This window comes from Lepisosteus oculatus, chromosome 17 (assembly GCF_040954835.1).
Source record: "Lepisosteus oculatus isolate fLepOcu1 chromosome 17, fLepOcu1.hap2, whole genome shotgun sequence".
In the NCBI taxonomy this organism is placed as follows: Eukaryota; Metazoa; Chordata; class Actinopteri; order Semionotiformes; family Lepisosteidae; genus Lepisosteus; species Lepisosteus oculatus.
In genome coordinates, this window is record NC_090712.1 from 11,285,927 (window position 1) to 11,313,212 (window position 27,286).

At 35.7% G+C, this 27,286-nt stretch overlaps 1 protein-coding gene across 43 annotated transcripts in view; it reads right to left on the reverse strand.

Moving 5' to 3' along the window:
• The window catches only part of rims1a (regulating synaptic membrane exocytosis 1a), a 113,501-nt gene that overhangs the window by 80,343 nt on the left and 5,872 nt on the right, over positions 1-27,286 (reverse strand). For 37 of the 43 annotated variants that reach the window (XM_069179736.1, XM_069179738.1, XM_069179744.1 and 34 more), the window contains exon 2: positions 25,307-25,378. The exons of the other annotated variants lie outside the window; for them this stretch is intronic. In XM_069179736.1, the coding sequence (XP_069035837.1) occupies positions 25,307-25,378 (72 nt within the window). The remainder of the gene's footprint in view (positions 1-25,306; positions 25,379-27,286) is intronic. 43 annotated transcript variants of the gene reach the window in all.

Consider the following 27,286-nt stretch of genomic DNA (forward strand, 5'->3'; position numbering starts at 1 on the left):
AAAGTCCCTGAAAGCTTACAACTCAATACAACTCAGCTGGATCTACCAACACAACAAGCATATGGCCTTCCCTGATAGAGACAGAAATAGCACACTCCTTTGAAAAAACAAATAGAAACTTTATACTGACGCTACAGTGTTCTGTTCCTATCACACAGTAACATTTTGACATTAATTAAATTTAATTTCACACATCAGGAAATGAACACTTTTGTTTTTCTGTGTTTCAACATGTTCCTTCCACTGCTTCATCACAGTGCAGTGCACTTCCGCCCTTGAAAGCCTGTAACTTCTGTTTCAATTGACATGAGTCTCAGTAGTAGATGTCTCCCTCTCTGGAGAGGCCTATACTCTGGGACCTGCTGAGACCTCACAGTGTTGCCTTAAAAATGGTACTCAAGTACACCCACTCACTCGTTCATTTGAGTTCATCTAGCCTGGTATTCACGTGATCAATGGAACAAGAGCAGCTTTCACTTTAAAAGAAATCTTCCTCTATTCCATTGGTTTTTAGCCTGGGGTGCACATACTGTACAACCTGGGGGTGCAAGATGCCCTTTCTGGCCATGTGAGACAGCCAGATTGTTTAGAAGGCTAATCATCATTAAAACAAACATTAAACACAAGCATGTAAAGAGCAATGTAAGAACAACTACTTTTTTCATCATACTTAGATGTTTTAATGCAAATGCACCTTTAAAAATAAAGTGTGTTATTTTTCACATTTTCTTAATATTACTGCATAGTTAAAATAAATATATAACTTTAAAACAGTGTATTTTTTCATGCATTTTTTATTTTATTGCAAAACAAAAATATTTATATTTATATTTCCTTCATTCCAGTTATTATCTTAGGTTTAAAGAACTTACCTACTATAACAATTTTGAACATATTGTGATAAGCAAAGCTGTGCAGGCTGCAGTAAGGGTTAAGAACCACCACTTTATTTGAACCACCGCCTTTCATGAGACATTTTATTTTAAAAAACATATAATGTATCGCCATAACAACAGAAGCAATATCTATTAAGTCCCTTTTAACAGATCAAAAGGAAAAAAAAACTTGATTAGTTAGTCAGCTTTTAAATTATATTAACCTCTGATATCTGCATGATTGACTCGATTCATCAATTCTAATTTGCCATTAAGGACCTCCCTGCTTAAATCTTCTTGTGTTGACATTTATGAATCTGTTTCAGACTATTAATAATTCCTGTTTAGTTGTTGTTAAGTGCCTTCCTTTAATGAGATTCACCTCATAAAGTCACATAATAAAAATAATATATGCTATCAACTGCTACATTAGTTAATAGAGCATTGCAGGTTGAGACTCCCAAGTTCCATATCTTACCTTTTAAGTTATGTCACATTTTAAATTGTTCCACAAAAAAATATTAAGCTAGAGAAGCCAAATTAAGTATATGAAGTAAGTGAAATTTAATGTGAATTGTACTTCTACAAAGGGCCTAAATTGACTAGAAATATTTGACAATTGGTTTCAATAATCATTTGTTACATTTTTAACGTCTCTCAGTATATAACGTATATAAAGTAACTCAGAACTAAGCATTAAGATGTAGTTGTCCACAACAATATGTTCACAACAATATTTTAAATAGACTTGAAAACTTGAAAAGACTTGAAAAACAGTAATAATCAACAGCTGCGTTTATCTAGGCAAAGACTATCTGGTGCTGTTTGCAAGTGAATTTATTACCACAAAGCACATACCATCAGCTGTGAGAGCTCTGGCCTTTCAGCTTACAGTAAGTCTTTCTTCTTGCTAATTATAATTCACTGTCTCCTGAACAGCTGATCGCTTCACAGTAGAAGTGTTGACTTGGAAGTGGAATTTCAAACCTTTATCATACAGTACCAATACATGCCTCACACACTGCAAAACAAGCTGCATCTGTCTACTTTTCATTATTATACTTGGTTTAACAAGTAAATGATGCAACACACCTGATAAACCAGCAACTACACAGGTGAGTCAGGAAAGCCAGACATCGTGGAGACGTGCTGAATTTGACAGATCTGTCTCTGGGTGTTGAGAAAGCTAGATCTCTGCTACAATGTATTTTTACTATGTCTCTATTCTAGCAGTCCTCACTATCATCTGAATCATGTAGTATATTGTGGATAACTGTAAAAAAGGAAATGAAGGCGTTGGTAAACTTAAAAATAATGAGGTTTTGAGTACGTAGAGTTCAGTTGTAAAGATGCACTAATTATTGAATGATAGCCTGTCAACATCAGCCCCCAACACTGGTGAACCAATGAGCTCAGGTTTCAAAACAGAAGCATGCCATTTTCCTTGTATCTCTTTTTGCTAAATACAGCAGACGACTGCTGACCTAAAATGAACAGTTTTGTCCAAGAGGGCTCTAGTTCAAAGGAAAAAAAACGTGTCCAGTCCTCACTGTCAGCACCATGCTTGTTTAGCCTGGCCGGCTTTTGAGGCTTCTTCTGCTTACATAAGCACTTCCACTGAGTCTCAGTGCCTCTGTTCAAACTGTGTGGTGGCATATGGCATCAGCAGCAGCCTGAAAACTGAGCCTCACTTGGCTACTAACTGTTGGCAAGCCTCCCTTCTTTTTTTTTTGCAGGAACTTAACTTTGCTGAGTTTACCTTCTCAAATCCTTCCCCCCTGGCCAGGCATGCAGTAATACAGTGCTATTCCAGAGGTCTCACATGGCTGTTTCATTCTGCACGCTGAATTTGACATGCACTAGCCTCTTACAATCACCCACTGTCCAGGCCAAGTCACTCTTGAAAACTCAAAAAACAATCCTATTACTACTACAGACTAAAAGCATAGGTTTAGGCAACCAATAAAGGAAAAAAAAGGTACATTTTTGGACAGGTATTATATAACTCAATAGTTAGAAAAGAGCAGTGGTTATGATTGCATTTACAGTATATAGGATACTCTAATTACACAACGAATCACAGCATTAGCTGTACATATTTTTTTAAAGCAGGAGATTACTAACAGGACTTCAGCATATTAGATTTTAAAACAAATATACTGTACTGCAAATAAGTCCTTCATGCGCGTATTGAATGTACACTATCACATTCTCATCTTGCATGAAAGCCCTTGTAATACAGACAACATGACGATTGTCCTACTGGAAAGCCTCGGGATGCGGCAGCAGAAAGTGAGGTCCCAGGTCTTAGTCCCTGTAGCGCCTTGTAACAGTTAGGTTGCCATCAATCACTATTAGTGGAGTTCTGTGGAGACCAGACACTCTTGCCCTGACTTTCACACTTGGTCTGCTACTGTATACACATAATACCCATCATCACACATCCAGCCATTTTACAATACAGGGTTACAGGGGAGCTGTAGCCTGTAGCTGTATCTTGGCAAGCAACAGGCTCAAGGCAGTTTACACCCTGGACAGGACACCAGTCACTCGCAGGGCACACACACACACACAGAGACACGCACACACTCTCATCAGGGCCAATTCTTCCCAGAAGGCAATTAACCTACCAGTATGTCTTTGGACTGTGGGAGGGAACCTGAGCAGCAGGATAAAAACCCACAGGATCCCAAGGAGAACATAAAAACACCAAGCAGATATCATCCCAGGTCTGAAATTGAACCCAGGGCCCAGGTGCTGTGAGGCAGCAATGCTAACCACTGTGTCAACATGCCACCCTATCATCACATATCACGATTTAAATGTATTAATATTAATTCGCTCTTCACTGAATATCAATGCTGCAGAATTTTTATTTACTATATGTGCTCAAAAGGGAGGAATGAGAAATCAAAAGACAATTCCTTCCCCTGTAGTTTTGTGATTGAATGAAGAGTGAATTAATATTTGTTCCTGTAATTAATTTGAAATGCTACTTTTCTAGCCCCAGCTTTCTCCTATAATTAGCATGTTCTATGCTGAGTGATGTGCACAAATCCTAGATTCACTGTCAAAGAGGACTCCACCTTGGTCTGTTGCAACAATGACGTTTGTTGATCACAGACTAGACTGTGTGGTCATCTTGCCAGCCACCAATAAGTGTTCAGGACCAGTCAGCCATTTCTGCTGTGGAAGTGGCAATGAGAAAACAATTTCAAAGAGATGTACGGTAAATACTGTATTAGAACGTGTTGAATTTGGAAATACATTATGACTCATTACCTATCATTGCCAGCTGGAGTTTGGCTTTAATTTCCTACCAGGTTAGAAATCTCTGTGAACACCTCAGATGGGAAGCAAAAGAGCAATGCTTTAGTTCACCCTCCAACATACCAATGGCACAAAGGTATTTTACTCTTAATATTAGATACTTTCTTGTTTTTTCTTTCTTGCTTTTCCCAGGTTTAACATTAAACACGTTAAATCACCTCATCACTTGTGCCTGATCTACTCTTTTACAAATGAGCTAAATGATGCTTATGCAACAATCTAAGTCACCTGAGTGTGCCACGATTGGTCTTGAATGATAAATGAATTAAAATGGCCTCAAGTGCATTTCATCAATACTCAAATTCTCTATACATTTTTGTCTATAAACATGTAGAAACTAAATAATAAGCTTCTTCTGTTGCTCAGTATACAAGTGCTGTAGATAAGTCTTAAACAACGTTTTCCTCTCTGGGAAATAATGGCATGTCATTAATCATTGTTCAAAACAAGCCGACTGAACACCACCATGAGACTGTAGCCTTTTGCCTCTGAAAAAACATTTTTAAATACATACTTTTTCATTCAAGTCCCTGGAGGATACTACAGCCGAGTTTTAAGTTAACAGAGCTATGACCTGATCTGACTGTGTAACTATAAAGTACTGTATAAGTGGAGTAAATTTTTTGTCACAATGTCTTTTGATTAGCTTTTATCTTCTGTGATGAGCAATCAGAGAAATTACCTTTTTACTATTATGGGAGTTGCATCATATAGATAGGTATCATAAAATCAAAAGCAGAAACTTTAAAATCCAAAACACAAAAGAATTTGGCACGTCTAATTTTTCAGACTCTACTTGGCAACCTGAATTTAAAAATGAAACACTTCTGAAAATGGCATGGCTATTTTGAAATAAAATTACTCATCCTTGTGTTACAATGCTAAGAATGGTAGAAGATTATGCAACACTCTGCACACAGAGGAGGTAGTATTCAAAATGCTTCATCATTAGGATAGACACCATTAGCAGTTGCACTAGGTTGACTATTTTTTGCACTAGGTGAACAAAAGAAGACCATTCTGCCCATCTGTCCTGTTGGGTAGTTAGTAGCTTACTTGATTCAAGGATCTCATCCAGCCACTTCTTGAAATAAACCGATGCATTGATTTCAACCACATGGCCTGTTCCATACTCTCATAACCTTTCCATAAAGAAGCAGCTCCAGTTCGGGGTTGCACAGTATGTGCACTTCCAGGTAGTTTTACTTGTTTCCTCTTGTTCATGTTTTATTCTTGTTAATTCTGATGTCCACTCCAATAAAGTTGACTGCTTTTAATTTTAATTCCTTATTAGCTAATCTCTTTTCAAGACGAAAAAAAAAGGTTCAGCCAGTTGGTCTCTTAAGTCCTGCATCAGGTTGGACTGATTCTAGAAAACCAATGTCTTTTTTTTTAATTGGTAACAAGAATTATACAAAATATTCTTCATGAGGCCTAAATTTGCATTGTACTATTTTAACATTACATCCCTTAATAGCTAGCTAGGATATTTGCCTATAGATTGGAAAATTGCAAATGTAACATCAAGTCATAAGAAAAGGAACTAAAACTGAACCAGAAATATGTAGACCAATCAGTCTTATATCTGTCTGTTAGAAATACAGTTTTAAAAACTTTATTCAACTAGAAACAGAATTATTCAGCTAAAAACAATAAGAACCCAAGGACACTGTACAGTATGTATGTATACAATTGGATCAAGAACTAGTTCACAAACAGCAGCACGTCATGTTAATTAGCAAAATCTCTGGCAAATGTAACCAGTGGTGTACCACTCAGTCGTTCTTCCAGTTTTAAATTGACCATTTAGATTCTGGAATGATTAGATAACTTTCATATGATACAATTTATTTTTAGGGATTAGCCCAGAAGAGAAGCAAGAAATTACTTTTGTGAATAATGTTGTAAAGCAGAAAATTTCCAAAATGAGATGTAAACCAAAGTCACTGTGATTAATTCAACATACCTTGTTCTGTGATTTTTTTAGCCATTCCTATAATGTGAAATAAAAAGCCTGTGTACCAAACAAAATACATTTAAAAGGAGCCAATATGAAAAAATGTAGAGCAGTTCAGCAGTGCAAATTACAGTCTAAATGTCTCCTACAGTCAGCAAGATGTAAATCTAAATTTATATTGTATTCCTTTAACTGTATTTTTCAGCTGAATAGACTCTGGTAAATACTTACCGGGGGGGAATACCTTATTAAGATGCTTGACCAGAAATCCCAGGAAACTCTTTGGAGTTCAATACTAAGTACGTCATGTGACACCCACATTCCTCCCACAGGACAGGTACAGAATACAGAACACGAAGAAATGTCCTCATTATGCCACAAACAACACTGCACTAGAGAGCTTTCACCATCCATCTCACAGACTTTTTTTCAAAGGGATTACACCAGCCTGACTTCGAAGGTAGACATAGCCTGATTTTTAATTAGAGTGTAAAACCGAACGTGACTTTTTTTCTATTCCTGTAGTCAAGTTTAACGTGGGTACAAAATAAAAACCTTTTGGTGTGCATACGCTTGAACAGATTTTGGAAATGGCAAAACGCTTTCCATTATTGTCCTTAGTACAGTACCAGTGTGAGATTATTACAAGCGTTACATAAGCATAGTACATTTTGGATCCAGGAAAGTATATTTAGCTTCTAAGTCTCAAGTTTATAGAAATACAAGAAAGTACCTCTGCACCTCCTGCTATACACACCTCACTGCAGCTTGATTCAGAACTGTCAGAATGCATGGTGCTACCCTGCATAGTGTGTGCGGTTAATTAACACATCTATAAATATGCTGCAATGAGGGACTACTATTTCTGTTCCTCCGCCGACAAAGGTTCTGTGAAGTGGTGCAGAAATGTAAAACAAGTTTAAGACTTTAACCTTCAAATACCCATCGGATCCCAGAAGGACAAGTATCGTGTGCAACCTGAGTTCACAGCTGGAGTGTATGAAGTAAATACAGATAACTGAAAAAATAGAAATCTTCAGACGATTAATGTGCATAAAATTATTTTTAAAATGAACAGTGACAGTATCTGTACAGTTACTGTTTTTGAAAATAGGCTACTGTTTTATGCGTTTTGCATGTGGAACTTCCTGTCTCAACCAAAACTGTCTGATCTTAAGAAATTAAGAAGTTAGTTCTAACTAGGGTGGAACAGTTGGAAGATAGGTCAAGAACAGTTGTATTTTACATCTCATTACTTAACCTACATCCTCCAGACTCTGAAACCAATTTGAAATAAAGACTGAAGGAAAACAAGTCTTTCTTTGGACAGCTGGGGCTTAATGTAGATGACAGAAGACGAAACCTACTTTCTACTCAGGGAAATCACAGTGGATGCTATTTGTAAGCCACCTTAAATCACTCTAACACAGGGAATGGGCTCTGAGGTTACAAACAAAGCACTGTATGACTTTAAGCCTACCATGTGTTTACCTTCAAACCCTACCAAATCACAGATCAGCAGAGTCAGTTTAAAGCTATTATTTACATTAAGGTCAAATTTAAAATGCTAAAATAATTAATTATTGTTTCCATATAGACTATATACCAACCTGATTCAGAAGTGCCTCTTGTTTAGAGATTCTGTTTTCTAGCCACAGGTTCTGTACTGGGTAGCATTGTGACGAAGTGGTTAGCATTGCTGTATCACAGCATTGAGGCTCTGGGCTCAATTCTGGATCTGGGGTGCTATCTGCACAGAGTTTGTATCTGCACAGTTTGTATGTTCTTCCTGTGTTTATGTGGGTTTCCTTCAGGTGTTCCCTTTTCCTTCTATAGTCCAAAAGCATATTGGACAACTGGCCCTGGTGTGAATGTTTGCATGTCTTTGTATCTGTGTGTCTGTGTGTCTGCACTGCGATGGACTTGTCCATCATGACCCATGACTCTGAAATAGTTATAAAATGGATGGATGGAACTTTTATACTCTTATGGAAAAGAAGAAGACCCATGAACATGCACCTGAAAAAATATTTGTTATGTAACAAGCTACAGACTTCATAGCATCTGACAGGTGAGTTAACGCCTACTGGAGGAGCAGTGCATCACTCACAGGTGTCATTGTAAGCCTTCAATAGCACAACAAGTCTCAGGGATTTGCGGTTTGCTGTAAAGACAAGACAGCCCTCGCTTGAGTCCTGCCAGCTGGGGATTCCTGGTCATAGTCATCTAGTGACATGATCCAGGCTTAAACGTCCGATAACTGGATTATAAATTTTGCGATTAAGGCAAAAACCGGTTCTAAATGTGTTTTTGAAAAAAGGTTGTGGTACCCATTGGCAGAACACATAAATAAGTATCTTTTCAATATGAGAAGCTCATACTGTACATACACAAGGCAAAAAAAAAGGTTGCAAGACATTCATGTACTATGCAACTGTTTCATGGGGATAGAAAATGACTAAATCCACCTACATTCACATTTAGGCTAAGAATTTTTATGCTGCAGTTTAGTAATAGATAAAAGACTGTTTGTATTTATACAGTAGCCCTGCTGTATTCTTAGACAAGCAAATTCCTAGTGATGAATTCTGACTTGCCGAGTCAGTCAGGCCCCCCCTCAGAAACCCTCAGTCAAATGAATGGACTTGCCCTGGCCTGAGGACCAGATAGGCTTCCAAATCTCCTCTGGCTACAACAATCTTCAAATCTAAATTCTATTCAATTCTGCCACAACCAGCGGAACATGCAATTTAATGCACTAGACTAGAACAATACAGGAATCTGTGAAACCTTTTTGGAAACAAGCCTAGTCTTGTCTGAACTGTTATTGCTGCTCAAACTAACCCGAAAAGATCAGTGATTGGTCTTCATATCCAGATAGTTATTATAGTTAGTAGTTTGTAACTCATTTTTTTACTATTGTAAATATGTAATCTTTAGAAGTAGGCATCTTCTACTGATGATAGACAACAACCAGTAGGAGAAGATCCATTAGCTAATATATACATTTGAGGTTTATAACCTAACTGCTGAAACTGCTGTTAAATCGAAAAATCACCTATGTTATTGAATTATTATAATAATACTGTTGTTTTGACAGCATTATTCCAATTAAATAATTTAATCTGGTTTGAATACATTTATTAAATGAAAAAAGATTTATACAAATTTATAAAATAGAGCAAAATAGTTTCATGTGTTAATACTTTTGCTTTCATAGGCTTCCTATTCCAAGTTGACCAAAAAGGAAACAAAAGACAGATGGAACAGGAGATTGATGAACTGCCAGCAGTCTAAATGATAGAATATAGAATTCCCCGGACCACTCTCTCCATATGGCTATACAGTATACTGGTGGTATTCTTTGCATATACAGTAAAACAGCCATTTAAAAAACCATGTCAAGTCACGCAAACAGCTCAAATCATTTTCTGCATGCAAATTATACTATTTAGTGTTTTGAATAAGACTCTTTTCAAACCATTTGCTTGTAAACTTGACGAGCACTGTTGCATCCAAAAAGATGCCTCTGAGTATGCCCAACACTTACTAATAGCAGTGGGAAGAACAAAAGGCTAAACAGTGCCTGAGGGTGGAACACTGCAGCTTAAAGACTGAAATTTTAGATGTCTTTTTCTGCAAGAACAATGCCCACCTAAATCTTAAAAACTGACATTTGATATATCTTTTCTACCTCCATACTTCTGTTTTTCTATCTTTAGTTTTCTTCCCATAGCTACTGAAATGTTATTGTCTGTTTTCTTCCTCATTTATTTTTAGCTGGGGTTTTGTAACCAAAAGATCATTAAAATTCAGACCTCAATCTCACACACCGTGTACTGTAGCATTTAAGATTCTCAGCTTCTTTTCCACAGCTGCTGCTCCCCAGAATCTCTCTTCTTCCAGCAATCTATATTCTCAGAGCCTGTGACGCTATTATGGCCTCTGAAAGCATCACTTCCGGATTCATTGATCCCTGAGTCTTTGTATAATACCACAGACACAAAAGAGTCTAAAAATATTATATATTTTAATAGATCCAGACTTACAATTTTAGGAAGTGCTTTTGACAGCTAAAGCCATTAAGGTTTAGCTTGTAAATTTCATTTTCTATCACTCTTATTTTAAATTTTATATTTTCCTTTCATGTGTCACAATTCTGATCAAATTGACTCCTCAGTATTATTTACTACAACCAACAAAAACCGACCCAAATAGAACTTCCACAAAATATTCCAAATTACCATCCAGCATCACTTAACCCTGTTTATAACAAAGAAAACTGGACTGAGGGAAAAAATAAGTAGGATTATGTAGGTTTCAAGTAATATACTGGGCATCAAAGGAAACCCTATCACTCTGTGTGACCACATATGTTTATAGAATTTAATATACAGATTGTAAATTGATTAAATGCTGGCTAGAGATTATTGATTAAATGTTTTTGGAATCATTCTGATCCATTGATCATTAATGATTGACTGTAATATGTTTTTTACTGTACTTAATAAGCACTAAATCAACTAATGATTTATTTCAGAATTAACCTGATACAGGTTATGAGGTGATTTAACTCAAGGCTCAGTGTAGACAGACACCTCATGGACTGCAGCACTTAGAACACCTCAATTGCTGTGTACAAGAGACCAGTCAATGATATGGTGCAAGAACGATGGTCTGAACAGGATTCCCTACTTCTACAGAACTCCTTTATGTACTGATTGACAGTGACCTGACTGCATGGTGTTACAATGATGAAACCCTTTACTCTCAATGTTGTCATCAACATCATTCCAGACGAATAACCCAAGACCTAATTGTAAAAACTGGTAACAATGTTTGGGGTTTTTTTGCAAAATGAGAATGCAGAATCTATGCCATGGATATAATATAGACCAGACAAAAGTATCTGTGGAATGAGCTGGGATGATGCAGCATGTGACATCTAGAGCTCAGAGACCAGAGAACAGGCACAAAGAATGGAAATTCCACCAAACATCGTATGCAACCTGGTAGTGAGCATGTGTCAGAGATGTATAGTACAAGTTGTATTGTTTCCAACATTAGCCACATACACTACTAGCCTGTGACTTTAACAGTTTAACAGCAGAACCCCTCCTCCCCCCCACCCCGATGACAGATGTTAATCAGTATAGTGAACTTACTTGTATCGTGTCTGATCAATAATACGTAAGTTTCCCTGCTACAATACAGATTTCACCATTTTCCTGATATGAGCTTTGTGAATTTGTTGCAGCAATAAATGACCAGTGGCTTTTGTAGAGTGATGTAATCAGAACCGTGTATCATAATGGGACAGCTGACATATCGATACTGTTCTGAATACAACTTCCATCCATCCATTTTCTAAAAACTTTATCCAATATGGGTGGCAGGGAAGCAAGCAGTGGGCAGAAGGCAGTACACACCATGGATGGGACACCAGTCCATCACAGGGCACACACAGTCAAAAAGACACACTTACTCCAGGGTCAGTTTTCCCAGAAGCCAAATAAACTAACAGTACATCCTTGGAATGTGGGAGGAAACTGGAGCATCAGGACAAAACCTATGCAAGCATAAGGAGAACATACAAACTTCCCGCAGACAGCACTCCAGATTCAGAATTGGACCCGGGGTCCCAGCGCTGTGAGGCAGCAATACTAAACACTGTGCTACATGTCACCCACTTTATGCCACCCTTCATTATTAATTACCTCATCTACAGCGAAAAGACATTCAACATGGTTATGGAACTCTAGGCTGCTTGTAAAGCTGGGATGAGGAACCTAGTGTGCATTAGAGCAACAAGATACAAAATGAAATGAAAATGCTGTTTTTTTTTTAACTATGATTATCTTCAATTTCAAATAAGTGCATGCCTTGCAGCAATTATAATATCCAGCCAAAAAGCAAACTGAAAAACTATCTGTAATTGTAAAATCCCCAAACTTTAGCCAAATCTCTGAAATGCCCAATTCAAGGTCTAAACGCAAACACATGGTCTAAGAAAAGGGAATGCACAGTTATGGTTTAGGAAGTATAAGCAGAACTCTAGTGTTCTATTCTATTACTCTAAACAGGACTTAGATTACCACCAAAGATAAAATACACAGTCTAATACTTTGTTACACAATTCCCTTTCATATCTATTAAGGATTATTCACAAAGTTATTTAAACTGAAGAGACCTACACAAAAACTCACTATTGTGCCACCTAGTGGGGTAAAATGAAGTATCTGAAGTATGCATTCTACAAAGATGAAAAAGCAAATACCTAAATGTCAGAGAAAAATGTTTTCAATAACTCCATTAACTTTATCAAGATTAGTAAAGACGGAGTCAAATCTTAGCTTCATTAACCAATATCATTTACAGTTGCACTTAACAAGCATCAGCAGGAAACTTTTATTCTGTTTTATTTCTCACTCAGTCAACTAAAATTAATTTTCAACATGCAAAACATTGGCTAACACTGTGTTAAAATATTAGAACCATAGCCCTTTTGAGTACATTGCTCAGTTAACAGACACATCCCAATATCTGTTTTACATTTCACAAATCAAGAAACAAAGACTTCCATTTTAAAATAAAAATCCTGTTACAGGATGCTTGTACATGCACCATGCCTGAAGCATTTAAAACTCCTACTGTGCAGATTACCTTCAAACAGGATTTCTGGATAACTGCGGGAACCATATACATCACATATGAGATATATCCTCCTTTATGCTTTCTACTTGGTTATAGTATACTGTTCAATTCCATCAGGGTTGTACAAACTCCTTCGATAAAAGCAGGCACTATACTAAAATACTGAAGGTGACAACCAGACTTGATCTCAATTGTCTAGATTCCAGAAGGCAGCATTTCACCCTTCAAAGCCCTTAATATTATAGACATAAAACATCCATTAGAATTTTGAAGTGAAGTTTGCTCTATTGCCAATTTCAACTTTCAGAAAGATTGAAAAAGGCAGTAGAGAAAACTTGTTTCTCCAGCAGAAAAAATAAAAATGTAATTTTCAATTAGGGTGCTTCAATCTTTAAAAATAAACGTCTCCTATTAACAAACTGCCAACCACATTATTGGAAGCATTGAGTCACATCTGGCACTTTAGTAACGTTTGCCATACTATTTATTGGTATATTTTTAGTGATAAAGAATTTCATACAAGGCTGAAGTGAACACAGAGGACTTGATAAGTCACTTATTCTCTAACATTATCTTAAATGTCTTGTCCAAGATGATGGCTCATAAATCTGCCAGCTGTCTACCATTACAGCCATTTGGATTAAAAATAAAACAAGTAGCTCTAAACCATCAAATCAATTCTACTCTCATACACTGGAAAGCACTGCACAAATCAATATCATTCAACAGAGCTGTTAAAGGCTTTCTCTTCCAAATGTGGGATTCTCTCACATCCTTGAATGGAGCTGTCTCCACCCAAATTTAAATCGTGGAACTATTCACAAAATGCTTACAGTTCATGACTAGAGTCTCCACATGCCCTTGCACAAAGATCTTAACAGTTATGTTTAAAAACATTTTTTAAACAAGACAGGCAGCATTGATTTGAACCTCGGATGCCCAATAGGCAGCTTTTATTAGGTAGATCCTGTAGGAGGTAAAGCCAAAGGAAAGCAGGAGGTTCCACTGCTCTTCTTTTGTCTGTTGGATCAGGAGAAGGTGTTCACAGGAAGTGCCAGTGGGGATGCTTTATGCCCACCTCTGCTTGCATAGGTCCCAGCAAAGCACAGCTATCTTCAGCTGGAAGAGGCAGAGAATTACGAACAAGACCTCTGCTGACTGTGGCCAATAGTCAACTCTGCCTTTTAAGACTAAGATCATCTACCATGTTCCTTGTCTGCCTTATTTCTGTGTTTTTTACAAAAAGCTTATCCCACTGTATAAATTTGTGTCTTCATTTCTCCTAATAAGTGTCTTTATCCTGGCTTTCTATGATAAGACGGGATTCATGTGGGCATGAATCTGCCTTATCTCTTTGAGCCTCCCTGACAAACACATGCTGTAAGTGTGTGTCTGGGGGAGGGGGTTAGGGGAATAAAAAAATAAATGGTTGTCATAATACAGGATAAGATGGGTCAACCCCACCCCCTCAACTTTTCATTGCACTTAAAATAAATCAGTAGTCTGCTGGGTTTCCTTTTTTTTTCAGACAAAGTGCTTCCATCATTCATGTCTCACGCATGGGATGCACCACCATTAGTAGCTGCATATAAAATGCCGTTGGCCTTCCCAGAAGGCCCAGCTTTTCTAGTAATCACAGCACTTGAGAACTCCACAAGCCAGGCAGCTAGCAATCTGCATTGCTTGGTAGGAGACGTACAGTCACAGAGCCACAGGGCTACAGAGTAGGCTATAGTCACAAGTACCTGAAAATTATAAGTTCAGTGTTATAAATAAAAGAGCTTAACTGTACACATCTGTCCAGGAATGAAAAAAACACTCACCACACTGTAACTTGTGAGGTAATGGACGATTTTATTCCAGCAGGCAGTTCCTCTTAGATATCCCTTTTTATACTCTTTTACTCTCATGGGCTAGAAGGCAGCAAAGCAAAAAATAAATCTAAAATTCTTCAGCCATAGCTAATTGTTATTCACAAATACAAATGTGAAGGGTTCAGTAACAAAATTGTTTGCAGTACTGATGAGCAGCAATACTGCAGGAGGCAACAAACAATAACCAATTGCAAATGTCCTCTTTCGTTTGGATCAGCACCAAATGAAGACTTTACCATTACAAAAAATAAGTTTCACTTGAGTAATGCACTTCATAAAGAACATTTTTATGAAGATTTCTGTCGGTTATAAAGAGACCTCTGGAAAATGTACTTTCAGTTTCAATGCAATAACTGAACACAGACCCAGTTTAAGCAAAAATAGCAATGACAGGGTTTTATTAACAGTGCATCCTGTTCATTAAGTAGATTGCTGCCAACATATTAATTAGCCAAGTACCTCCGAAATATAATATTTAGTATGGAATATTCCTTGGGCAAGAGCAACCTTGGAAAAAAATCAGAAACGGAAAAAACAGGCAGAGGAGGTTGAGAGCATGGACATTAAACTTTCATGCTGTTCCGTTCTCAAAGTGCTTCACAGTTCTGTCTCTACAGGGCTGCTAGTGCTGACAGACTATCATTTTCTTTACGGAGGTGCTTTCCTCATTAATATACTGCCTGGCTGCTCATCTTTCACAATTTTTTACCTTCTCTTCCATTTTTGTTCTGTAACCCAGTCTACACTTTACTAAAACACCATTGCAATAGTTACTTAAGTTTATTAATTGTCTTATGTGTTTGGGCATTATATGTACATCACCGATATAAAATTTAGGATTATACAGGTGTAGGAAATGTGTGAAAGAGGTTTCTTTCCTGATCACTTATGATCTTTTCTATAACTGGATAACTGCCAAAAGAAATATAAATCAATTAAAATGTACATGTATGTGAGAGAGCATAAGCCCAGGAAAAAACAGCTTTTGATACCTAATTTATAACTGTCACCCTAGCCTCCTGTAAAGTAATGAGGAACACTGCTAAGAGTTTGAAACTGAATTTCTCTCCTGATGATCTCATACTTATGTAAATGTTGAATTTTGAGCTACACCACATGTTCTGATCTTACCTTTCCTCTCAAGGCATATCGGTGATACACGCATCTGTTCGGCCAAGAAGATGATTATGGACTCAAGTTGCAAGATGATGAAGTTGGATTCAATCAAAGTTTCCACAAATGAGACTAGGTTTTGAAAATGAGGAATGATAACACTCCTCAGACACAACACTCATTTCTGAGGTTAAGCTATGCAATCTCACAATCTCTAATTGTGTGTGTATGTTTTTGGTTAATACACTTCTTTAAAAAAGTATAAAGAATACTTTTTGTACAGAATATTATAAAATTGCTTATTCATCTCTTTAGGGAATGTTGTTTAAAAAAATCAAATTACCTATATTGCACAGTGAATTTATTGTAGGAATTCTGAAAGGCAGCACACAGTCCAAGCCTTTCCAAGTTTTTTCAAGTCTGAATTTTTGCTGAATTATAGGTGCCTAATTATGAACAATGAATGCCATCCTGCGTCCTTATTTTCTTTTCTGAGCTTCATACTGTATGTGTGATACAGTATAGCCTTGTCCCATTTTTGCTTATGAATTCTGGGAGAACATTTATTTCCCAACACATTATACAGTTTCTTCTGAAGATTTCATCACATTTGTGGGGGATCAGTCGTTTTTATTCAAAAGTTTCCAAATGAAATTAATACATTCATCATGTATCCCCTCCAAAAACATGAGACTGTTTCTCAGAGATGACCTAGTTATCTCTCACTTCCTAAAAGGGATATTTTTAGGTGATACAAGTGAGATACTCAATTGAAAGAGAGTGAATTTAATGCTTTCAATTCCTTTAATACTTGCTCTCTCCCTGAATTAACATTTTCTTTACCAATATCCAGTGTCTGGGTTTTTAACAGCAATAGTATTTAAAATTTGCTAAGATATGTGATCAAAGAATGATTTAACATAAAACTGCTCTAAACAAATAGATTTAAATTAAGATTTTTGTCTGCACTGAATTCAGACTCTTCTGAATGTGGCTTTCAATAATGTGGCATCCAATATTCTTGGGTGTATATTATTAAACTAGGTAAGTTCTAATATATACATTTATAATAGATGCATCAGAATGAATGACTTGCAGTTTATATATTTAGAAACTACATTTTCAACCCCTACACTGAAGTGTTGACAGTAGCTTGAATAGTTTGAAAGGTCAGAACTGTTAAGCACAGAAATTGTGATCCATCTGTCAATGACAGCTCTCTTTCCTAAACCAATAATTAAAAAAAAATCCAAACTTAGTCATAATGTTCAGGGATCCATCGTACAACTCACCCATAAGTAAAACCAAAAGAAAGACTAATAGGAACAGTGATTCATTTGCTGAGGAATTACCCAGAATCCACATACAGGTTTGCCTTTATAAAGTGCCTTTTGATTGTTGTGCATCCCTCAATAAACACATTTTTCTACCTGACATTTAAATTTTGCTTTAATTTAAAAAAAGTATTTCTCTTGTGTTACAAATGCTTGCAGAAAGTTATGAGACTACAGGGTTTGTTTTTTCTGTACCTCTGTATATGTAATTTAAAGGTCTGACCAACACTATATGCAAATAACAGTATCTTAGATCAGAAGAGTGGCATGGAAAGAAAAATAATTAACAATAATTAACTGGGAATAATTTACTACAATTTAAGGCATCTACACAAATCAACACAGTAGCTCAAAACTGCAAATACCTGATTTCCCACATGATTGCAAACAAAATTAAAAACAATCAAAATTTCCAAATAACACCTCTGCTTGACTTTTTTATATATACTCCTGTTCCAAAGAACCATACACCATTAGTGGAGAAAAAGATTCTGACAGACACATTTTAAAGTTTCTACTGTATTACTAAAAATATTATGAAGGAAAAATAGGTATTTGGTGTTTAAAGTACTAAAATAGCATCTGGTTGTTTTACAGAAATACAACACTACAGTATGTGATAATACACACATATCATTCCTTTACTAAATGCCAAATGATTGTTTTTTTAATTGTTCATGTCTAAAAATTTAAAACGTAATTACTCAAGGCTTTGCATTTCAATAAATTCTTTAAAACATATTTCCCAACTTGCAACGAGTGAAGTCATCCATGAATAAAGAGGGTACAGATGTACAGTGAAATCTAAGCGCATGGCACACGTTTCTTGAAATTGGTCGTTGGAAATTACAGCAATGAGACTGACAATTAAGCTTTTACTGATTATCAGCAGAATCTTAACTTTATCTTAGAATCAGAAGAACACTAACTACTACAGTATGCGTTTGCTGTGCTGTACTGAGAGATAGTAGATAAGAGAAATACACTGTTTTATTGGTCTTTCTCTATTATTACAAGTCTCTTTTTAATTGGAGATAAGCACAAACTTATTTCTAACCATAAATAAATCTATATTCCAGATTTGACCAGACATTAAGAGACCCAAGTTCTCAAAAAAATGTAAGCAACAATCTGGTATTACTAGTCTTCCGCTGAGAATAATGCTCTGAAATTTAAGCACACTTCACCCTATAATCAACTTATAATACACCTTCTCAGAATTGACTTTATTGTCATATGACTAGAAATGCTTTGTTTTTTAAAGCTTGCTGTGTAAAGAACATAATGCCCCAAATCTCAGAGGTTTTCAAATGCAGCACTCATTAACAGATTGTACACCCTTTAAGAAAAATCCAAACAGAGCATTGACAGAGCCGGTAAACAGAAATATTTAAATATTTCACAAGCTGCTCCCAGTGAGATTCTATTTCCAGCCCTCATCTGTAATTCAGTGATAACTGCCTTTTGGAACCCTGAAACCTTTGGCTCAGTTTGAACACTTTTTTATTGAAAAATGATCCTTGTAAATATTTAGATTAGTGGCGTGACAGCTAATTTAAAATAATACAATCACAACAAAGAGTTCAACACCCTGAAAACTAAACACATACAAAGTCATGTGCTTAGCAACAGGAGGCCTCCTTGGGATTTTTTTTCCCTCAGATTCATCAGAGAAAACATTTGAAAGTTATCAGTTTTGAGAGAATTGGGATTACAATTTGAGGTTTATTTTACTGTAACTTACGGTTTCTTTCAAAAACTATGAAATAACAATTGTAGCGCTTTCAAGCAGGAACACTGATTTGACATTTACATGTAAATTTACATGTATAAAATATTTAATAATATCATGTGATTCAGTGCCTGTCATGTTAGGTGCATCTCCACTCACCAGAATAATTTGCCTGAGCACACCACCATTGCAAGGTAAACATTGCGTTTTTATACTGTCAGTCATATTGGGGAAGATTAATGAAGCATAATTTTGGGTCAAATGTTCAAAATTCTTGTCTTGTAGGCTATGATTTCGTTCCCTCTCCTCAATCACAACCTTAACTCTCTGTAATGTTTCTGCCTTTGTGGCTCTTCATCTACAATAAAGGCACTTTGGAAGCTAATCTGGATACAACTTGACTTCTTTTTCATAGTTATACATGGAGTCCACTTGAATATATAGTATAATTTATATTCTAAACTAAGTCAATGGAATAAACTAAGCTATTGGAGTCCAAAGAAGTCATAAATGTCAGATCTACTGTGAATGTCTATAGTACTTAATAACTTACCTTATATATGAACTAATATTACATAGGATAATTAAGCCAGTACAAGTTCACAGGTGCTAAAACCTGAAAAACAAAGCTTCTAACGTCAATAATTTCATTTCAATAGTTCTTTTTTAACTTTAAAAGTATAATCCTTTACCTGGAGAAAAAGAAAAAAAGAGCAGACTTGCATACAGAATAAAATCTTACTATAGCTGTACATTAGTTAAAATCTGAGGCAATTGTGACTCCTTTTCCTCTTTCCTTTAGCTTATTAATCTGCTTAAGGAAGAAACACTGGTTTGAATTGTCTTTCAAACTGCCATGCTACAGTCAACTGAATTTTACCTCAAGAGAAATTTAGTGTTAAATGGCTCTAATTGCTGTAAACTTGAGCATCCAGCCAGAAATATGGACATACACAAACATCAAGTGCTTAGGACTGGTCACCAGCAATGCAGAAAATGCAGAAAGTCTTGCAGTTATTTATTATCACTGTATGGGGAAAGATTTATTTTTCCCAAAAATGTAAGTAATACATCTCATGTTCATTTCTATGGCATGAATTGTGGCCCTAGTTTGTTCTTTCCTCCAGTTTCAACAATAATACCATACCACTCTTATTCTTCTTATATGTATATTGGTTGGTATTACTTACAGGAAAGAAATCCGTTTCACATATTCGATAATTGTATATGCTGTATACAATTGATTTACCAATCAAAATGACTGTGCCCCCTAATGCGAGATGACACAACAATCAAAGACAGTTTGGCTTATCTGGAAAAAAAGTCCATTCTAATGCAGGATAGACACAAGTGCCTTGGGTTTCTTTTTTGTTCCTTTGCGTTAGTAGGCATGCTCCAAGTTCATAAGCTAACAGAATGCCAGCTTTGTCACGTTAACAAAGATACTCACTTTCTTAAAATGCCCAATGGCACTCACTCGATCACAGCAAAAACACTACAGGCTTGCAGAGGTCTATGACATAAAAGCGTGTGGGAAATGACTCTTGAAATGACCAGGGATGAAGGCTAGCAGTGTATGAATATCCAAGAAGACAATGATGACTTTCTGGTGGAGAGTAAAGCATTTAAAAAGAAGCCTATAAAACATACTTCTGAGAGAAATAAAAAAAAACATCTTATGCCTTATCATCCTGCTTCCCTTGCACAAACTAGAGAACCTTTTTTTTGCCTTGAAGTTGTCTATTAGGAAAAATTTAAATGCCAAACTACAGTTCCCACAATTATCCAAAATACTTATCTTTCAAAGCGACATCTATTGTGCAGTCATATGTTAAGTGCCTGTTATGAATACTACAACGCAGTAGTATCTATTTCCTATAAAGTATTTTATATTATCACAAATACAATGAACCACAGAAACACATTAAAAAGTTTTCCCAGAAACATTTTTGCACTTTCATTTGCAGATCTTCACTGCGGCGAACAAAACACCATTACACTTCACTGAAACAATAGTGGTCATTTTTTTCTGTGATGAAACATTTGTGGTCAAGTCTCACTAACAAGACATATGCAAAATAAATCTTAGAGATGATTTCAAATAGTCTTTAAGTAGTAAAGGAGGCTTTTCACAAAAACCTACAGTACCACAGAGATAAAGGCTGTCAGACATTAGCTATATTTGGTATTCTACAAACTTCAGTGCTTATATAACACATTCCACTGTCATAAGATAAAGTACCCTTACAGCATTCGTCACAAATCCATTCCATAGCTAAGAATCCCAGGAAACCATCCCATAATTCCAAGACTTTCTCTGACAGAACAGAGACTATACTATTAATTAATCAAGTATCCATCCATGAAATGTGTGAATGAATTCATATGGCATACAGATGAATTTCAAACAAATGCTGTTTCTTTGATCTATATTGTTTCTTCAGCATGAACACCAAAACTATCCCGAATGCCAATGATACAGTAGATTTTAAGACACCATATAATTTATTTTAATAATTTAGTAATAAAATTTAAGCTGATATATCTGACAACAAAGGTTCTATTAAATTTAATCACGAATTACAAATTTTGTGTAAAAAGACAAATGATTAACTAAACAAAGCGAGGGAGGCTTTTTTGTAATGTCCACTCTTACACCATAGTACACGCTTTCAAAAAGATCAGAAAACCATTTACTTGATGATTCACTTAACTTTGGTATGGGATAAGGAGTATACTTAAAAAAACCTAGGCAATTAATTATTATTGACTATTTCAGTAATATTCATTGAATCTTATATTACTGAGAGATGGGTGTGAGAGAATGTCATTGCCCCTTTGTGGAAATTATTGTGAAGAAACACCCCATGATAAACACACAATCAGCATCAGACAAATATGTTTATCTATTTTTACATCCTGGAGAGCAAATGCAAGGCAGAAAATCATTACTAGCTCAGCAGTATCCAAAGATCCCAGATGACCCAGAGTTCAGGGAGGTCAGACACAATGTAGCAGGTGACTGGTTACCAAAATGTATCTGGGGCCACTTTGGAGCTACACTGAAATATCATCAGAGCTCTTGTAAGTTCTGGGTCAAAGTCAAAGAATGTTTGAACAATGAACAATGGTGTCCAGTCATGGCAGTCAACTGGATAGATTTTCACCTTGTCCCACCTGAGCCCTGGATGATGATAATTAGGTTAGCAGATGCACTTATCCATGGAGACTTACAGTGCAGAAATTAAGTGTAATTATAAAGAACCACTGTACAGGATACAATAGAGTAGAATAAGATTAACAGATAATAAAAAGTCAATGAAACCAGTCGATTCAGGACTAGCAATGCAAGTGTCATACTAATAATTAAAATAGCACGAACTTAATCTTAAGCTTTGACATTGCTTGACTACTGGTGCAACGTGCACCACTGAATTTTAATTTCTTCTGTTGCATATTTTCATTCAAAAATGTTTCCATGCTTTCATACTGTCCCAAAACTGAAGATTTTTGGTTTATGTAGGATACACGCTGATACTCAAGATGTGTCTGCAGCGGAGGTTATCCCTGATTAATGAGCTTTGAGCTCCACATTTGCCACTGCTGTATGGTATGAAGGAACTATAGCTGTTTAAATAAAGACATTTCAACTCCATATTGTCATTTTAATAAATATAGCCTCCCCTATCTTGTTTCTCCTTTTAGTTTTCATCAGAACGCAAACTGTTATTTCAACATTTCACTCCAAAGTTGCTACTCAGGAAGACAAAGAAAATCTGTTTTCTCTTTTTAAACAACTGCCAGTCTATCGAACTCAGGAGAATGGAGTTAATCCCGAACAAGGTATACAGTACCTCACTTCTTTGTCATGATTACTAGCTCTGTTTTCTTTGATTCCCTTACCAATACAGGCCAGCAGAGAAGGAGCACGCAAAAAGATAATAATACCGAGGACACTGGTCTATTTTTTAAATTATTTCAATTGGTGATGTCAGCTACATTCTTCTTGTACCGACACTAGTATCTGGTTTGAACAGTTTTACTTTACAAAAACCACCACCTCCAAGTGGATAGTATCAGCTGCTATATAGAAAATACAGTATAACTCTTAGAAGAGTTTAAAATCCCAGGTCATGTTCTGTTCTATTGTTTTCTAGAAATAAGACTGGCTCACATGAAAACGGCTCATGCAGAAAAAGGTGTCCAGAGTAAATACCATCCAGGTTTTTGGCTGGGATGTTTAAATTAATTTGCTTTAAAAGACTCATCTGCCAATAAAAGGTCTCACAGACCTTTGAATTTGTATAAAAAGACTCTATGTATTCATAGTTTTCATAAATTTTTATTTTTTAACTTGTAAATAGAACCTGAACAAAATAATTTTTATATAACATATAATTACATATTATTTATATGTACCATATATATATTATTATATATTGGAATATTATATTACATAATATATATATCAAAAGATGAGATACCTCTTTTCTTTTGAACTACTTTTAATTGTGATACACATTGTACTTCACATGACTCAACATGTACTGTGATACAACACAACATTAGGTACATTAGGTCCTTTGAATAACCAGATGTGTTATAGCTGGGCTCCTCTACAACTCAATCTGATTTTTAGTCAGAGAAACATGGACATTTCTCTGAACATCTGACATGCATATGTTCCTGTGTTCTCTCAAGTCAACAATGTGAAGTATATAAATACTTTTAAAAAGTGTATTTTTTCCAAAACATCAAAGCATCTCAACATTGTTTGTTTCAATTCATTTATAAATCATGAATCCTTAATTTGTTAGATTTGTTGATGATAGAAACAGAGACTGCATTGCAAAACAATTTTTAAAAGAGCACTTTACAGTAATGAAATGGAAAAGCAACTGAAATAAGGCCTTCAAGAGAGAATAATATTACACTTCTACCATATGGATTTCACTATTAAAGAGCACAAACCCAATCTTTGAGACTTACTAAAGACATACTGTATATAATACAGCTGAAATCAAGAAAAAGCACAAGCACACAGAAAGTTCAGGTCAGAAAAACAATGATGCTCTTTGTGTCAGGACTATGGTGAACTTCCCAAGTTTTCTGAAAAAGACAGCTGTAGACTCGGGCCTTAGCCTGTCAGCTCTGGAAGACTATTCCCTCCATAAAACACCATTAGATGTGTCAAAGTCTGATTTGGAATGACTAATAAAAATCCAAACCTACAGCAAAGGACCATTTACACACAACCTTTAAATCGAATCTGTCAGATATTAATTCACAGGCCTCCCACAGACAACATGTGCAGATAGACCTGAAGCACAGCTAGCTAGGCTTTGCAGCTTGAATACATGAGCTCAAAGTCAAGACAGGCCTTGTCTTGTTGAGGCACTGTTCTTCCGATGAACTCCTTAAACACAATACACACATTTAATAAGCATTAAATACATTGCTACACACCTTCAGGAACAATGATGAGCACTAACCCTGGCAATGTATATACAATAAAAAACAGTCCAGTCTTTGATGCATTTTTTCCTGTCCCAGTTAATACTCCATTCCTTTTTCTAATTCTCTATAGTCTGTTTCAACAAGGTTCCTTATTTTTTATTTTCACAGCTAAAAACCGAAAATCAAAGATTATAAATCTATGAATCCATTGTGATAGAAAATACAGTTTAAACAGAAGCGTGTGAGTTGTTCTTTACCTTAAATATGCTTTGATGGATCTGATTACTAAGCAACAATGAAACAAAACCTATAAGGAAATGCACTGAAAACTAGATTAATAAACAGGATTAATGTACTATGTACTATGAAAGATATAAAATGAACTCAAACATCATATCCACAGAGCTGCACACAGAGCTGTAACATAGAGTTACTTGCGCAATGTACACAACAATGAACAAATGAACACGTGAAACATTCTGTTTAAGTATGTAAGAGTTTGTGTTGACTTCAGACCAAGAAATGTATTCATTAAGAAACTAGGGACTACTTCTTAAAATGGAATATTGTTTCTAGTCAGCAATGTTATAATCTGTCGGGTGTAGCTCTACCTTTTTCAGCACCACTGCAAAAAGTGTATAAAAGTATAAAACTAATTTAATCTGACAAAAGATGGGTGTGAACCACAGCAAGACTTCAAGGCAAATCAACATACTAAGAAACACAATAATCTCTTCACACCAGCCACCGAATAGCACTTACAGACACCAAGCAACACATTTAACTCTCTTGTTTCAAGCACTTGACAAGTTGAGGGGAACAAGAAATAAGAAAAAAGAACAACGTTATCTCTGCAAGCATGCCAGCCTTGCTCATGATTGTTAGTTTTCATGTTGGGGTAATGCAAATACATCTCAGTGCTACTTTGTATTAAATCACACATTAAGAAAAATCAAAGAGCAAAAATTACCAACAGTTACCTGATTTCAATTTGTTCAGGAAGTTTCTTTCCCAAAACGAGCACAGTTCTTGCTTCTATTGGATTTTCATCTCTATAATACATGGCAAAGTGTTATAAAATAGAACTGCATTTACGGAAGTATCGTACTCAAGATTATTTTGCTTAAAGCTTAAACTATAATCATACATTTTTTATTCTTAATAGATATCACTGCAAAAGGAACTGCATCACTGCACCCCACTCATATAGTCTATAAATTGTCTGATCTATTCTAGATGAATTGTGTGTTGGTGTATAGGTGGGATTATGTATGCTTGGAGCTGAACGTGTTGATTGTGAATCACCCTTTTCTTAAGAATATTGTTGACGCAACATAATGTTAGATTGCAATCAGGAAAAAAATTGGATTTCATTTTTCCGCAATGGGTACCCTTTTCAAATGCTGTAGTGGAAAAGAAAAATTGTGCCACAGTAACAGAGTTTAAAGGTTTTGATCCAGAGCCAAGAGAAATCATTAATTCCAAAAAGAAAAAGAAAAAAAATAAAGGAGTGGCCTTCTTTTTCAATACATTTTGTTGTGATAATTTGTCCATAATTGCCTGATCTTCATAACACTTGCTTTTAATCTTTTAATTGGTAGGGAAAATTGATGAGAAACCTCTAGGATTTATAGAGGGTAGATACATCGCAACCCATTGGCTAAATAAAATGATACTTCTCAGAAATGTCCCCAATATAAATCATACACATCAGTTTCTGAATTTTAATCTACAGCGTGTTTACAAAACTAAAAAGAAAGCACTGCAAAAAGTTCAAGCCTTTTTTAATACTTGAATATACACAGAACATTCTTTGCAAAGGTCAGAACTATTAAACAAAGCGTTTAGAATATTTATGGGAAGTGTTTTCATTTTTAACTATGCCTTATCTCTTCAGCATCTTACCTGCAGTAATTGAGTCAGCACCTTCATTTGACAAAAATTGAAAGAGCGGTTGTAATTATACACAAATTTTAATCAGTACTTCATTTTACAAATGAAACTGGCATCTGGTGAAAGCTTTCTAGCCCTGTTTTTAAACATGTTATACCATACAAAATAAAGGACGCACAAAAACCTCAAAAGAGAAAAAAATTCACTGAAAGATCTGACCAGAGAAAACCTTAACTAGTATGCTTTAGTGGATTAGCTTGGATTTGAACAGTTCCAATTTTCTGCTTAACTTGCTTAAAGGGTTTAAGTTCTTTTGTTTGCTTTGCTTATTTTAAGATGTACTAGTACAGGCTTGCATGCATTTAAATGTCATGTTACATTTTGTTAGTAAAAAGCTGATAATCTAATGCATAATAGGATAATCAAGGTCACTTATTAAAAGTGTGCCATGGGAAGTAAATTCCACAAAACATGTGAAGATTTTAACTGACAATATTAAAATGGAAAACCAAACAGTATTTATACTTTGAATAGATAAGTCCCAAAAATTTTATAAAAGAACACTGCTAGAAAGCAAACTATTTCTTAAAATAAAGGTAATTGGGTTATGGAAGAGACCAAATGAATGACACTGACTCATGTTTCCGACATGTTTTTAGAGTAATACAGTATGTTGAGCTCTGTCTGAACTGTTACATTGCATAAGAATCTAAATGTAATTTTCACAAATCTATTAAGGATTCCAAATGTAAATAATATCTGCACAAATTTCACCACAGTTATTTTATGTGCATGCTCATTAAGTAATGACTTTAGACAATATATCAAACTTTATCAGATGTGGGCAGCAGGCGAGACAATCCAGATCCAGCAATCTGTTTGATTCAAAAGAGCTGGTCATATAATTAATCTCTTCATTCTTCAAGCTGCCTGCTCTCCAGGTAAAGAATGATTGTTGGCACTTATCTGGTCTTGGCACAAATGCAAAGTCAGAAGGTACCAGGTCTTTTTTCTAATGTCCTAAATAGAGTGCCTTTGCTTAGCTTGCTTCTACCAGCCCTAAACAC